Below are 13,400 nucleotides of genomic sequence, written 5' to 3'. Positions count from 1 at the left end.
GATGATTACAAGCAGGCTACAGAAGCAGTCAAGTCTCTTAATGTTGTCAATGACCAAGCTGAACGTGGAGTGGCACTCATTCAGGAGTACAGTGGATTACTAACCTGTGATGAAACGCAGCTGCAATTCCTGCTGCAAGTTGTTGAGGACCATCGCAGATTGTATCCTGATAGCAGCAAACAGACTCTGTCCGGGCTGCCATGAAAACAATAAATCTAGAGTTTGCTGGACACTGATATTAGTTGTCAGAAACTGAACAAGAATTCACTATTACTGTGTTCAAAATAAATAGTGTTGTTTAAAATAAATTTGTAGAAATACTCCTAAAAGTTGTGTAATTCGTTGCATTTTTATAAATTTCGTAATCTTTGAGGCACTTGAGCTACCCCTAAACATAAGAATTTATTGTTCAAACTTTGCATAGAGTGTTTTTTTATTATGCCGCACAGATTAGGGGGGTAAGACTTAAAAAAAAAAAAAGGAAAAAAAATGTATTAGTTTAAGCTCCACCCTAATATACATACAAACATACATATTTATTTATTGATTTATTTATTTTATACAGAGACCATCAGACCTCCTCGAGGCAATGAAATTGGTCTATTAAATTCAAGATGGGTGGGCAATAGGGCTGCAGGATATATCGGCTATGTAAGATATATCGATATAATTTCAAGATTTGACAAAATCGTTTATATCGATATATTTGTTAAAATGGTCAGTTTCCGCCTCAAGCGTCTGTGTTTGCCTTGGAGACTGTGTAGCAAAACCGTTGCGGCTAAAAGTAGAAGCACGACAAATCGGTTCCACCATTTACAGCAGCGGCACAAAGTGCAGTATGAGGAATGCGTAAAACTCTGTGGCTGTGCTGCTGCATCACCGCCCGCGACAGCTTCTTCTACCCCGAAACCAGGGTCGGCGCTCGGCATAGGCGACCTAGGCGATTGCCTAGGGCGGCAAATGTGTTGGGGGCACCCTCTGGTGGCGCCCTTAATTAATTAAAATATACGAAACAAGGGAAATTAAACCAAACATGTTCCCAAATGGAACGGAGAAGGGAGGGGGCGGGGGATTAAAGATAGGGCGCACTGAAACCCTCACCGTAGTCCGCAGGACAATGCGACAAAGCCATCTAACCCACTCTATAGAAAATATCGAGATATATATCGTATATCGCCATTCAACCAAAAAATATCGGGATATCATATTTTGCCCATATCGTGCAGCCCTAGTGGGAGAGAAGAGGGATATAATGCCATACCGTCAATATGATTTTCATTCATAGAATTTCCGAAAGGATGGTCAATGGTCAGATATATATTATAACAATAATTTATATCGATATATACGAGAAAGGATGTAATGATAATGCCAAGAAAATAAAGGATACATGGTTATAATAATTTAAATATAATTAACTTATAAAGCGTATAACGAGACAACGAGACGATCTGTTGGCCAGCAGAGGCTGCATTTTAACCGAATTCGGTTAAAAGGTAAATGTGCATAATTCAGGTTAGTTTTTGGTCCCCATTTTGGTGGGATGGAGGTGTAAATTTGTGCCTTAAGGTGGGTAGATACAGCTGGCCTGTGGAAAAGTTTCTGAAGTCTGGGGTCAAAAGGTCAAAAGGAGCCGGCAACACGCCCCTTATGAGATAACAAAAGGTTAATGTGAATTTCTCTCATAACTTTTTGTCATTATTAAAGAGAGGCCTGATTCTGAGATATGCATGTTGGATGGCTAGGGTGTAGGTCTGGGAAGAACTGCAGGCCAAAATCTTGCAAGCCAGCCGCTGGGTGAGGTGCAACAAGATGGAGCACTTGCTGAGTAATCGTATGTGTCCTTTGAAACCCCGTTGATATAAAAGAGACCCCAGATCTGCAGCTTACTTGTTACCTTGACTCAGAAGTTACCTATTAAATCACTTCTGAATCAATGAGCTTGATGTTTTGCTTTCACAAATAGGTTATAGGCTGTGTCACTACCAAACAGGGGCGTAGGAATGAGTTTAACATTGGGGGGGACACATATCGGAAACCTGACAGATCCGTTAATGGTTTGAACAGAAATATGTCATAAATTAACTACACTGAAAAAATTCACAAATATATTTTATTCTACTAAAAAGATACATTTGTAAATGTAAAGGAAAACACATTTTGAATGGCAGTAATGAACTGATGAATATCAAATCAATTCTTTAATTGCACGCTCAATCATCCAGTTTTTCAGAATAAGAAGCGGTGACAAGACGCTGTGTTGCGCATTCAAAATAAAATAAAATATTTTTCTCCCCCCGGTATAATTTTTAGGTGGGACAAATGCGCATGTCTCCAATATTGGAGAGGACACGTCCCCTCCGTCCCCCCCGGTTCCTACGCCCTTGCTACCAAATATGTCTGTGCGCACCTCTCAGAGTGACGTAACTAGCCACCAGACAGTGATTAAAAAAAATGAGTCATGTTGATTACAAAAGTAACTTATTAATTACAAATCTAAACTGTAGAAAATAGAAAGATATGGGGGGCGGTTGATGGCAACCACCATAGCAACCACGAATTTGGTTAAAATGCAGCCTCTGCTGGCCCACAACTAGATCATCTCGTGGTCTCGTTATACGCTTTATATGTTAATTATTTACATTATTATAACCATGTAGCCTTTATTTTCTTGGCGTTATTATAACATCCTTTCTCGTTATGTCAATATAAATTCTTGTTAGAATCAGATCTGTATCTGACCATTGACCATCCTCTCGGAAATTCTGTGAATGAAATTCACATTGACGGTATGGCACTGTATCCCTATTCTCGCCCACCCATCTTGAATTGAATGGACCAGAATAGACCGAGGAGGTCTGGTGGTCTCCGTATATAATAAATAAATAAATATAAATATGTATGTATGTATATATATATATATTTTTTATTATTATTTATTTATTTTTTATTTAATACATATGGAGAACACCAGACCTAACCTCGAAGCAACAAAATAAATAAATTAATATATAGGCCTATATATGTACGAATATGTATGTGTATATATATATAAATATACATATTTATATTTATTTATTTATTTCGTTATGTATATTTATTTATTTATTATATACGGAGACCTCCTATTATAAACACCAGACCTCCTTGAAGCAACGAAAATGGTCTATTAAATTCAAGATGGGTGCATTGGTGAGAATGGGGATATAGTGCCATATCGTCAATATGAATTTCATTCAATTTGGTAATTTCATGGATCCCAGTGAGACCATGTTGACTCGCCGTTGAAACGGGGATCTGTGTTTGAGCCACGGAGTTTCATTAACTTGCATTAGAGCAAATTCTGTGGGCATATCACAGACAATTTAAGTGATTCCGTGAGGCCACCACGGATTTTGAGTTAAGCACCCGTGCTCGACTCGGTCGTTGAGACGGGGATCTGTGTGTGTGCCACAGAATATGAGTCATAACTTGCATTGGAGCAAAATCCGTGGCCGTATCACGGAAATTGGCGTGTTTCCGTGAGGATTCCATGGGTTTTGAGTTAAGCGTCCGTGGTAATTTCACGGATTCCTGTGAGACCAGTTTGGTTGCACCACGCTGCTCCTCTCATCCCTACACGTGTGCAGGATGCTGGGCAGTGTGCTGTCAACACAATGAGGCCTACAGGGGTGTGTGCTGCTTACCCACTATCTGCCCTCTTACAGAGTCGTTGTCATTGGGGCCCAGTCTGTTGAGGTCCAGTCTCTGATCTGTGTGGATGAACCATGTGATCATAGTTAAAGGTGATTATTTAAAAGGAGAACTCAGTCAGTCAATGACTAGTTTGGCATGCATCAGAGGGAGTCATCTAATGCAGACCAATCTACAACCAGTGTGGGCTTAAAGAGAGAAAAGGGAAGGGGGATGAGGCTATACAGGCAGGGTAACAGACTGACAGGGTAACAGTCATACCGGCAGGGTAACGGACAGACATAAAGGGTAAAAGACCGACCGGGTAACAGACGGACAGGCAGGCTAACAGCCAGACAAACTCAGCAACTGGTCAACAGATACATTTCTTTTGACACACATTGGCGCCAGGAGATTTGGGGTGAAATACCAGCATGAGTTTGACATCATCCCTGTGGTTTGACTTCTGTGTGTGTGTTTCTGTGTGCATGCAGGCGTGCGTGTGTGTGTGACTAATGATAGACCACGTGAAAGGACTATTGATAGCCCTAGTGACAGACCTATTGATATGACTAGTAAGATGACCTAGTGACAGACCTATTGGCAGACCTAGTGATATGAATAGTGATAGAACTAGTGATAGACCTACTGATATGACTAGTCATAAGACAAGTGATAAAGCCGTACCCTCTAGTTCTGATAGTTTCCATATCTTTTGCATTTGAAGGGGACATGGCTTACAGGTGCATGTCTTCTTTAACATCTGCGCTAATTGCCAATACTCGTGGATGGTAAATCATAATTAAAGTACGGCAGCCCTACATACCACCACTACTCTTAAGACCTGTCTGCACTTAGTTCTGATGAGATGGCACAAAGAGCCACTCCTGCAGGAAGTCAGCTAGCTAACTAGCGGCTACCAGTTGCAGCCTGATAAAACAGAGGCAGTGGAGGAGAGAGTCTGGTGGCCCCTGGACATTAAGGGGATGTTATTCAAAATACTGTGTCTCCTCCGTAGACCATCTGTCTCACTTCCAGGTGCCTCCCCCCCTCCCAGACATCCCCTCCTCCAGCTCCTCTCCAGGTTCCCTGCCAGCCCGCCTGTTCTAGGGCAGGGAACAGTGCAAAGGGGGGGAGGGAGAAGGGTGGTGCAGGAGACTCCATCTAGTTCCAAGTCATGTCCTTGGTGCCCGTCACATGGTTCACCGAGGTGCAGGGGAGGACACACGCTGAGCCAGCAGGGAGAGGAGCCCGTCAGGTTACACCGGCATACCTGTTTCCATGCGCTCAAATCAGAAGTGCTGATGTCACGTGATGTGGCTTGTTTTGATGGGCCGGTGACGTCATGCTGCACCAGTTCCAGTCTCCCACATAAAGTGCCACACAGCACTGGTACTCACAGCCAGTGTCTTTTAGTCTGTTGATGGCATTGGAGAGCAGGCGGACGCAGCCCAGGAACCCCGCTCCCTGCTTCTTGTGGATCTTCTTGTGGTTCCAAACACTGATGGTGATGGAGTCGGCTTTACCGATGTACCTGATGGAACACAGGAAGTTGTGCGTAAGGTATCAACAAAACAACATCTTGGGGCTGAGGCACCCCTGGACCACCACCGCACCTTAACAGCATGCTCAATTTGGCAGACTGCGTCAGAGAGTAGGCTGGTTAAACAATCCTAGAAAGAAGGTAAAATAAAAGCATCAAACACCCACGTAGGTCTCCATGGGAATGAGGTGCAGCTTGGTGGAGGCAAGAGGCCCCTAGCTGCTGGAGCGTTAGGAGAACGGATCCACAATCTCTGCGTGGTTACTGGTAACGTCAGAATGACACATCCTGAAGCTGTGTCTACTACTCCCTCCTTGGGCTGGTATTCCTTTAAGAGAGCCGTTAAATGATGCAGGACAGGCCTGAAACATGTATCTCTGAGTTGTTTCATAATGGCTTGCAATGCAGCCCAGGATGACCCAAAACAGTCCTAACACAGGCCTTCTGGCTGATATGGAGGAAAAACCAAAGGTTTTTTCAACTAGAAATAATTTAGCAAAGGCAGTGAACATTCACAACGACTCACATTTTGTTGAAAGTGCAGACCTGTAACGCACACACAACACGCCAAACTAGAGAGAGGCTGTGATTCAAGGCGTGGAGGAGGAGGCGAGTGAAGGAACGAGGTGGTGATTGAAGGAACGAGGAGCTGAGTGATTGAGGCGGCGAGTGAAGGATAGAAGATGAGAGTGAACGATGAAGCGAGTGATTGAGGAAACGAATGATCGAGGAGGCAAGTGAACGAGGAGGCGAGTGATCAAGGAGACGAGTGAACAAGGAGGTGATTGAAGGAACGAGGAGGTGAGTGAACGAGGAGGCGAGTGAAGGAGGAGGCGAGTGAAGGAGGAGAGTGAAGGAACAAGGAGGTGAGTGAAGGAACGAGGAGGCGAGTGAAGAAGGAGGCGAGTGAATGAGGAGGCGAGTGAAGAAGGAGCCGAGTGAAGGAGGAGCCAAGTGAAGGAAGGAGGAGCAGATCGAAGGAAGGAGGAGCCGAGTAAAGAAAGGGGAGGCGAGTGAAGGAAGGAGGAGGCAAGTGAAGGAAGGAGGAGGCGAGGGAATGAGGAGGCGAGTGAAGAAACCAGGCGGATAGGGAAGGAACGAGGAGGCGAGTGAAGGAAGAAGGAGGCGAGTGAAGGAAGGAGGAGGCGAGTGAAGGAACGAGGTGGATAGGGAAGGAAGAGATTGAAGGAACGAGGAGGTGAGTGAAGGAAGGAGGAGGTAGGTGAACGAGGAAGTGAGTGAGCACGGAGGTGAGTGAAGGAATGAGGAGGCGGGAGAAGGAGGTAAGTGAAGGAACGAGGAGGTGAGATAACGAGGAGGAGAGTGAGCAAGGAGGTGAGTGAACGAGGAGGTGAGTGAATGAGTAGCCGAGTGAAGGAAGGAGGAGGCGAGTGAAGGAGGAGGCGAGTGAAGGAGCAGACAAGTGAAAGAGAAGGCGAGTGAAGGAGGAGGCGAGTGAAGGAAGAAGAAGGCGAGTGAAGGAGGAGGTGAGTGAACGAGTAGGCGAGTGAAGGAAGGAGGTGGCAAGTGAACAAGGAGGCGAGTGAACGAGGTGGCGGGTGAAGGAGGAGGTGAGTGAAGGAATGAAGAAGCGTGTGAAGGAGGTGAGTGAGGGAACGAGGATGTGAGTGAAGGAAGGAGGAGGCGAGTGAAGGAAGGAGGAGGCGAGTGCAGGAGGAGGCGAGTGAAGGAAGAGGCAAGTGAAGGAGGAGGCAAGTGAAGGAGGAGGCGAGTGAACGAGGAGCCAAGTGAAGGAAGGAGGAGGCGAGTGAAGGAGGAGGCAAGTGAAGGAGGAGCCGATTGAATGAAAGAGCAGGCGAGTAAAGGAGGTGGAGAGTGAACTAGGAGGTGAGTGAATGAGGAGGTAAGTGAACGAGGAGGCGAGTGAACGAGGAGGCGAGTGAACGAGGAGCCGAGTGAAGGAAGGAGGAGACAAGTGAAAGAGAAGGCAAGTGAAGGAGGAGGAGAGTGAAGGAGGAGGCGAGTGAAGGAAGGAGGCAAGTGAAGGAGGAGGTGAGTGAACGAGGAGGCGAGTGAAGGAAGGAGGAGGCAAGTGAGTGAGGAGGCAAGTGAGCAAGGAGGTGAGTGAAGGAGGAGGCAAGTAAAGGAGGAGGCGGGTGAAGGAAGGAGGAGGCGAGTGAAGGAAGAGGTGAGTGAACGAGGAGGCGAGTGAAGGAAGGAGGAGGCAAGTGAAAGAGGAGGCGAGGGAACGAGGAGGCTGGTGAAGAAGGAGGTGAGTGAAGGAAGGAGGAGGTAGGTGAACGAGGAGGTGAGTGAGGGAATGAGGAGGCGGGTGAAGGAGGAGGCGAGTGAAGGAGGAGGCGAGTGAGCGAGCAGGCGAGTGAAGAAGGAGGTGAGTGAAGGAGGAGGCGAGTGAAGGGGGAGTTGAGTGAACGAGGAGGTGAGTGAAGGAGGAGGCGATTGAACGAGGAGCCGAGTGAAAGAAGGAGGTGACAAGTGAAGGAAGGAGGAGGCGAGTGAAGGAGAATTTGAGTGAAGGAGGAGGCGAGTGAAGGAAGGAGGAGGCGAGTGAAGAAAGGAGGAGGTGAATGAAGGAGGAGGGGAGTGAAGGAATGAGGAGGTGAGTGAAGGAGGAGGTGAGTGAGCAAGGAGGTGAGTGAAGGAATGAGGAGGTGAGTGAAGGAAGAGGTGAGGGAAGGAACGAGGAGTTGAGTGAACGAGGAGGACAGTGAGCAAGGAGGAGAGTGAAGGAGCGAGGAGGTGAGTGAATGAGGAGGCGAGTGAAGGTGAGTGAAGAAGGGGTGAATTGAAGGAACAAGGAGGTGAGTGAAGGAACGGGGAGATCATTGAAGGAATGAGGAGGCAAGTGAACGAGGAGGCGAATGAAGAAGGAGGCGAGTAAAGGAACAAGGAGGCGAGTGAAGGAAAGAGGAGGTGATTGAAGGAACAAGGAGGCAATTGAAGGAATGAGGTGGCATTGGAAGGAACGAGGTTGCAATGGGGTGGCATTAGAACATTGGTTTGGACTCAAGATATTCCTGGAGCTCCAAGATGTCTCCACACAAAGTTTATTCTTCAGCCACTTAAAAACAGGCATTATTCAAGCCTACAATATATCCCCTGCGTCATTCTGTCCATGTCAGGAGCAGAATTGACCCTCACTTATAGGCCATAAGGTGAACTAGGAAAAAGTGGCTAGAAAGTGATTTTCATTCCCCCGTCAGGGCACTACTTGTTTTTGCATTTTTGCATAGACAATACCGTTGTGGACATTGGGTTAAAAGTTCTCCTCAAAATATCCTGCAGGTTTTTTTTAAGAGCCATAAATGTATTAAAATGTGAATTACAAAAAAACGAAAATCGTATGCAGCAGGTTTGGTTTGTACATTTATTTAAATTCATTTTTGAAACAAAATCTCTCTCACAAATTGACATTTACACAAATACCTTACATCTGAGACAAGTATTTTTGCAATTGTGTCCTTCAATTTGAATTTAGACCATGAAATAGACAAAAAAAGAGAAAAAAATGCTTCAACTTAAGTGAATAGCAACCTCTACAATTGAACATATACATGGTACATTTAGCTAAATAATGATGTTTTATACATTAAAAAATCCAGTACTTTCTGTGTTATAAGAGGAAATAAAAAATAAAATAAAATAAAGAACACTGGCCCAAAATGGCTGACAACAATCAAAATATGGAATAATGCCGAAAAATGTACAATACAACAAAAGATGCATTACAGTTCAAAATCTATACACAAAATGGTATAAATTAATATTTACCTAAACAAAACAATGTGTTGATGTCACAGCAGGTCTTGAGTATTTATTATTATTATTATTATTATTACTATTATTATTATTATTATTATTATTATTATTTCTTAACTTTGCATATTGTGAAAGCCATATCTCAAGAATGCTTTGATAAATTATCCTCAAATAGGCACAAACTCACACTTTATTAGAGGATGAACTGATTATATTTTGAAGGTCAAGGGCTTAAAAAAAAGAATACTCATTAGTAATTTTTCTCAAATTTGGCAAAAACTCACAATTTGATTAGAGAATTGACCGATTAAGTTGTGAAGGAGAAGGTCACTGTGACTTTGCGTATTCTGAACGAGAAAGATATTGTCCATCTCTTAGCTATCCCTATCGCTATCATCAGAGCCATCTTCCCATGGGGTTATATCCTGTTTCCATGGAAATATCGGCACAATTTTGGCACCGACACATATCAGTACAGGACAGTCTTGCAGACATACAGGAACATCTTCCCATCTCACATGTGCTCTGCTTGCAGCTGCAGTGGACTACCTTTAACACACTGTCAGGGGCAGGATTCGTAGTCATCCATGTAACTTTTAACTCCCCATCCTCAATGTGCCATCCATTGCCAATGGGTGAAGGGGCAGACATTATACCTTCGAGAGAATGTCTCATTATTTCTGCCTGGTAGTTTGCCCTTTTGCAGTCTTGGTGCAGGGCGTCACTTGTAGGGGGCATTGAGAGTTCCGGCAAAGCTGATGATGCCATGCAGAATGCTTTGTACCTTGCATCATTAACATTTTCTGCAGATGACTGGCCATACAGGTGGCACACATATTTGCACAGCACATCAAATGTAGACTGGTCCAATTCAAAACTGCTTCCCAGATGTGTAAATGCAGACAGGTATTCTTGTTGACACCTTAGCAAGTTCAATGACTCTTGTCCTGTTGCCAACTCCCATGAAGAAATACAAGCTACATGGAAAATCTCTCTGCAGACTTAAAGCAATAACTGCCACATCTGTATCAGGGCTCTTAATGATGACTGTTTCATGTTCCTGTGCAGCATGATGTGCATGTAAGAACACCATTGTGTCGCATTCCTCATGATCACATTCAAGATCCTTAACAGCACTTACAGTTTGTGACCCATCTGTTACCTTCAAGCAGTGACACAGTTCTCCATGTGCTATGTACACAGTTAAGTCCTTGCCGACAACAGTTAGATCAGCATCTTTCCACACATCGAAGAGGAATTCAGCCAGTGCCGCTTTGTTTGTTCCATCAGATAGAAACTTTTTCCATTGGGTTGGTGTCTTCTGGTCCCTTCCATAAATTTGCACCTGTTGTGTGCCACCAACAGCTCTACGTGACCGTTCTACATTTTAAATGCTCATTTCAGGATACTGGTCTATCACAAAGTCTACCCTTTCACACTTGTACTGCAGAGCAAGATTGACTAAGTACTATAGTATGGTCTTAGCGAGCTCTCCAAAGGTGGATGGTCTGGACTGAAGGGCTTGTATGACCGCCATGCCATCGAACAGAATAGCTCCATTTGCCGGGATTTTATCAACTAGGCAGTCCCCACATTTAGCCTCTAATAAATCCATGAAGGCTGATTTGCTTGTTTTGGCAAGCCAACCATCCGTACTGGCTAGAGGATAGGAAACCGTTCCCAGGGAGTAGGATAGAATTTCCCTAAGGTCAATTCTTCTACTCTGGCCTATTATGAGCAGTCTGTGGAACAGCTTCTTGTCAGTCCGTAAAATCACATCCTTGCCCACTGCAGATTTCTTCTTCGTCTTTGCCTGGTCACTAAAGGTTTTCAGTTTTAGTGCGTTGATGGGAGCGAATACGTCGACAGATCTTGACAAAAGTCGCTGGTCCATAAACTCTTTGACAGCTTTTTCCCTCTTGTCTGAAGCTGCGAGCAAATCCTACTTGATTTCTTCAACTGCTACTGCCCCAGAGCTAAGACACAAAATACCATTGTGGTGTGTGTCAAAAGGGTTCAGCATGGAATCTAGGGTGGAACTTATTCTAGTCACAGCCTTTTCATCAGCATGAATCCGTGTGGTGTCAAGGTCTTTTTTTTTCCATTTTTCAGGAGATTTACCTGCCATTGACTCACATTGTCTTATTATAGCAGCCCTTTCATGTTGGGATAATATCCAGCGATAAACTGCAGCTCGATTCTGAGTTATCCCTGTCCCACCACCTTTTGTCTTGGAATCTCGTTGCATGATTGCTCAATAGCCTGGTCACAGGCAATCAAAGCAAATCCATGGACACTTTGGCGTTGGACAGTCCACTGGCCTTTAACGCTGAGGTCGTTGTGGCAATAAGGATGTTTTACAGGCAAATTGACCATTTCCAGCCAGTATGAAGGTAGATACCTATCATAATTCACACGATCATAAGCAAAAAACCATGCCATCATCAAGCGCACTATTGACAGGTGAAGTTGTCAGTCTTATTCTCGCGTTGCTCTCACAAACAGAAGGAGTATTTGCACCATTTCGATGTATGAACTCCAGAAGGCAAATGTTGGGTTTTCTGCACTTCTCCTTTCCACAAAGTCAGCATACTTTGAACACATTTTGTCAAATTTCTCGTTTGCACCCAAAACATCCATTGTTCTCTCTGGGAATGCACATTTGATCTCATTAATGACATCCAAACACTCATTTCTCTCCACTGGTGGCAAAGAGTCTAAGAAGGTGCTAACTCTGGTGCGTTTCAGACTCTCATACATAAGTTTTTGCGCCCTCATGCTGCGGTTGTAGTGATGACCACTGATCACACCATTGATGGATCCTGGGGCAACCAGTTCAGACTCTATGAGTATGTCTTGCAGTCCTGCATCTCCAAAACTTTTTCCTAGAATACCGAGGTAGGACATGCATGTGTGAAACCTGCCCTAGTCTTATCACTAGACGCTTTGTCAAGTCTTTGTCTTTCCAACGGATTTGTTGAGCTTTGGCATATATGTGTTGGTCAAACACTATCACGATATGGTCCAGTTCAAGCCGATCAGCAATTTGGACACTTCGCTTCAGAACTGTGTTTACCGTTGACATCTCTGTGGGTGAAGCCTCAATGACTGGAAGATAATGCAGTGCTGACTTTTGCAGAGTAGCATCACCTTGAAGCAATGTATGGAAACCTGTCCAGCTTGGGACTGTGCATCTTTCAGCATCTATGTATTTTACAAAAACATATGCCAGTTCAGTTTGGGCTGCAGACACAGTGTTCAATCTGTATGTTTCCAGCTGCAGGGGAATACTATGATGATGAAACAAGTTCTGTGGCCCTTGTCTTTTGGACTGTTGGTATTGTTGTACAGGAGTGCTAGGGGGTGCTTTGAATGAGGACACTCCCTTCTGTAGTGGTTGTCTGTTTGTTCTTAACGCAGGTCAATATCAACATAACAGGCTAATGTTGGTTCCTCTGTTGCACCTACAATCCAAGCAATTACATTGTACAGTTCAAGTGGCACAACAGATTTTGCTTCGGACACATTTAAATCATCTGATGTGGGTGGCCAGGGGCAGGTCATACCGGGAGAGTCACATAGTAGCCGCTTCAATATCAGCGCTGCACTATAAAGTGTCCTTGTGTCCTCAGTAGTTTGCGGACCAGCTGTTGTTCTTGCCATGTGTTCAGTGTCAATTTCAGTTTGGCTTACTTCAGTTGACTCTGTTGTGTCTGTACCTGATGGATGAGGTAGCCTGTCTATCAGCTTATCTGCAGACAATGTCTCAACAAAAACCAGTTCACAGATGTTGCGCTTGCAGCTGGGGAAAGTCCAGGGTCAACCTTCTCTTCAATTTATCCTGCCTGCAACATAAGAACACAGGGAAAGATGAGCAAAAGGGAGTAAATAAAGATATATTCATACTGAAAACGAGTTTAGTTTAAATATACTATCAAAGCCTTTTTTTTATTTATTTAAATTATTTATTATTCTTTTGATATTTTCCAGCATAAAAAAGTTTTTTACATCTCTGCCAAAGCTTCTGGTTGTTCAATTACCTGTAGTTTGAAGCATCACGATCTTCATGTTGTTTCACCGTATTTAAAAACATTCGTCGTAGCTGGTTCATTCTCAGCACCTCTTGATTTACAATTATCCTTTGGCAGATGATCCTCTCAGAGAATATTTTGTAGCTGGCATCAAAGGTTGGTTCATTTCTGAAAAGAAAACACGCACGCACGCACGCACGCACGCACGCACGCACGCACGCACGCACACACGCACGCACACACACACACACTTAATATGTGCCAAGAGGTATGCAGTCAAGATTGTAACTACATACAAACAGCCTATACAAGTGCATCTAAAAAAACAATATCATGGAAAGTCCATTCAAGAAGTGAAACTTTTATATATTCTATATTCATTTCATAAATTCATAACACTGTATTTGTCATGC

At 44.1% G+C, this 13,400-nt stretch overlaps 1 protein-coding gene across 2 annotated transcripts in view; it reads right to left on the bottom strand.

The window, feature by feature from the left end:
- Window positions 1-13,400, bottom strand: part of LOC307070872 (E3 ubiquitin-protein ligase SMURF2-like) — a 144,389-nt gene that overhangs the window by 79,823 nt on the left and 51,166 nt on the right. Inside the window, exons 3-6 of one of the 2 annotated variants that reach the window (XM_079729571.1) lie at window positions 12,997-13,155; window positions 12,676-12,801; window positions 5,073-5,206; window positions 3,687-3,752 (exon numbers count right to left, since the gene is read on the bottom strand). Coding sequence is in view for 1 of the 2 variants with exons in the window: in XM_079729570.1 (XP_079585696.1) it covers window positions 3,687-3,752; window positions 5,073-5,206 (200 nt within the window). In the remaining variant the exon portion in view is untranslated. The remainder of the gene's footprint in view (window positions 1-3,686; window positions 3,753-5,072; window positions 5,207-12,675; window positions 12,802-12,996; window positions 13,156-13,400) is intronic. The other variant, XM_079729570.1, reaches the window with a different exon arrangement.

Source organism: Pollachius pollachius, assembly GCF_949987615.1.
Source record: "Pollachius pollachius genome assembly, chromosome: 2".
NCBI lineage: Eukaryota > Metazoa > Chordata > Actinopteri > Gadiformes > Gadidae > Pollachius > Pollachius pollachius.
This window is presented reverse-complemented; position numbering and strand designations above follow the sequence as displayed.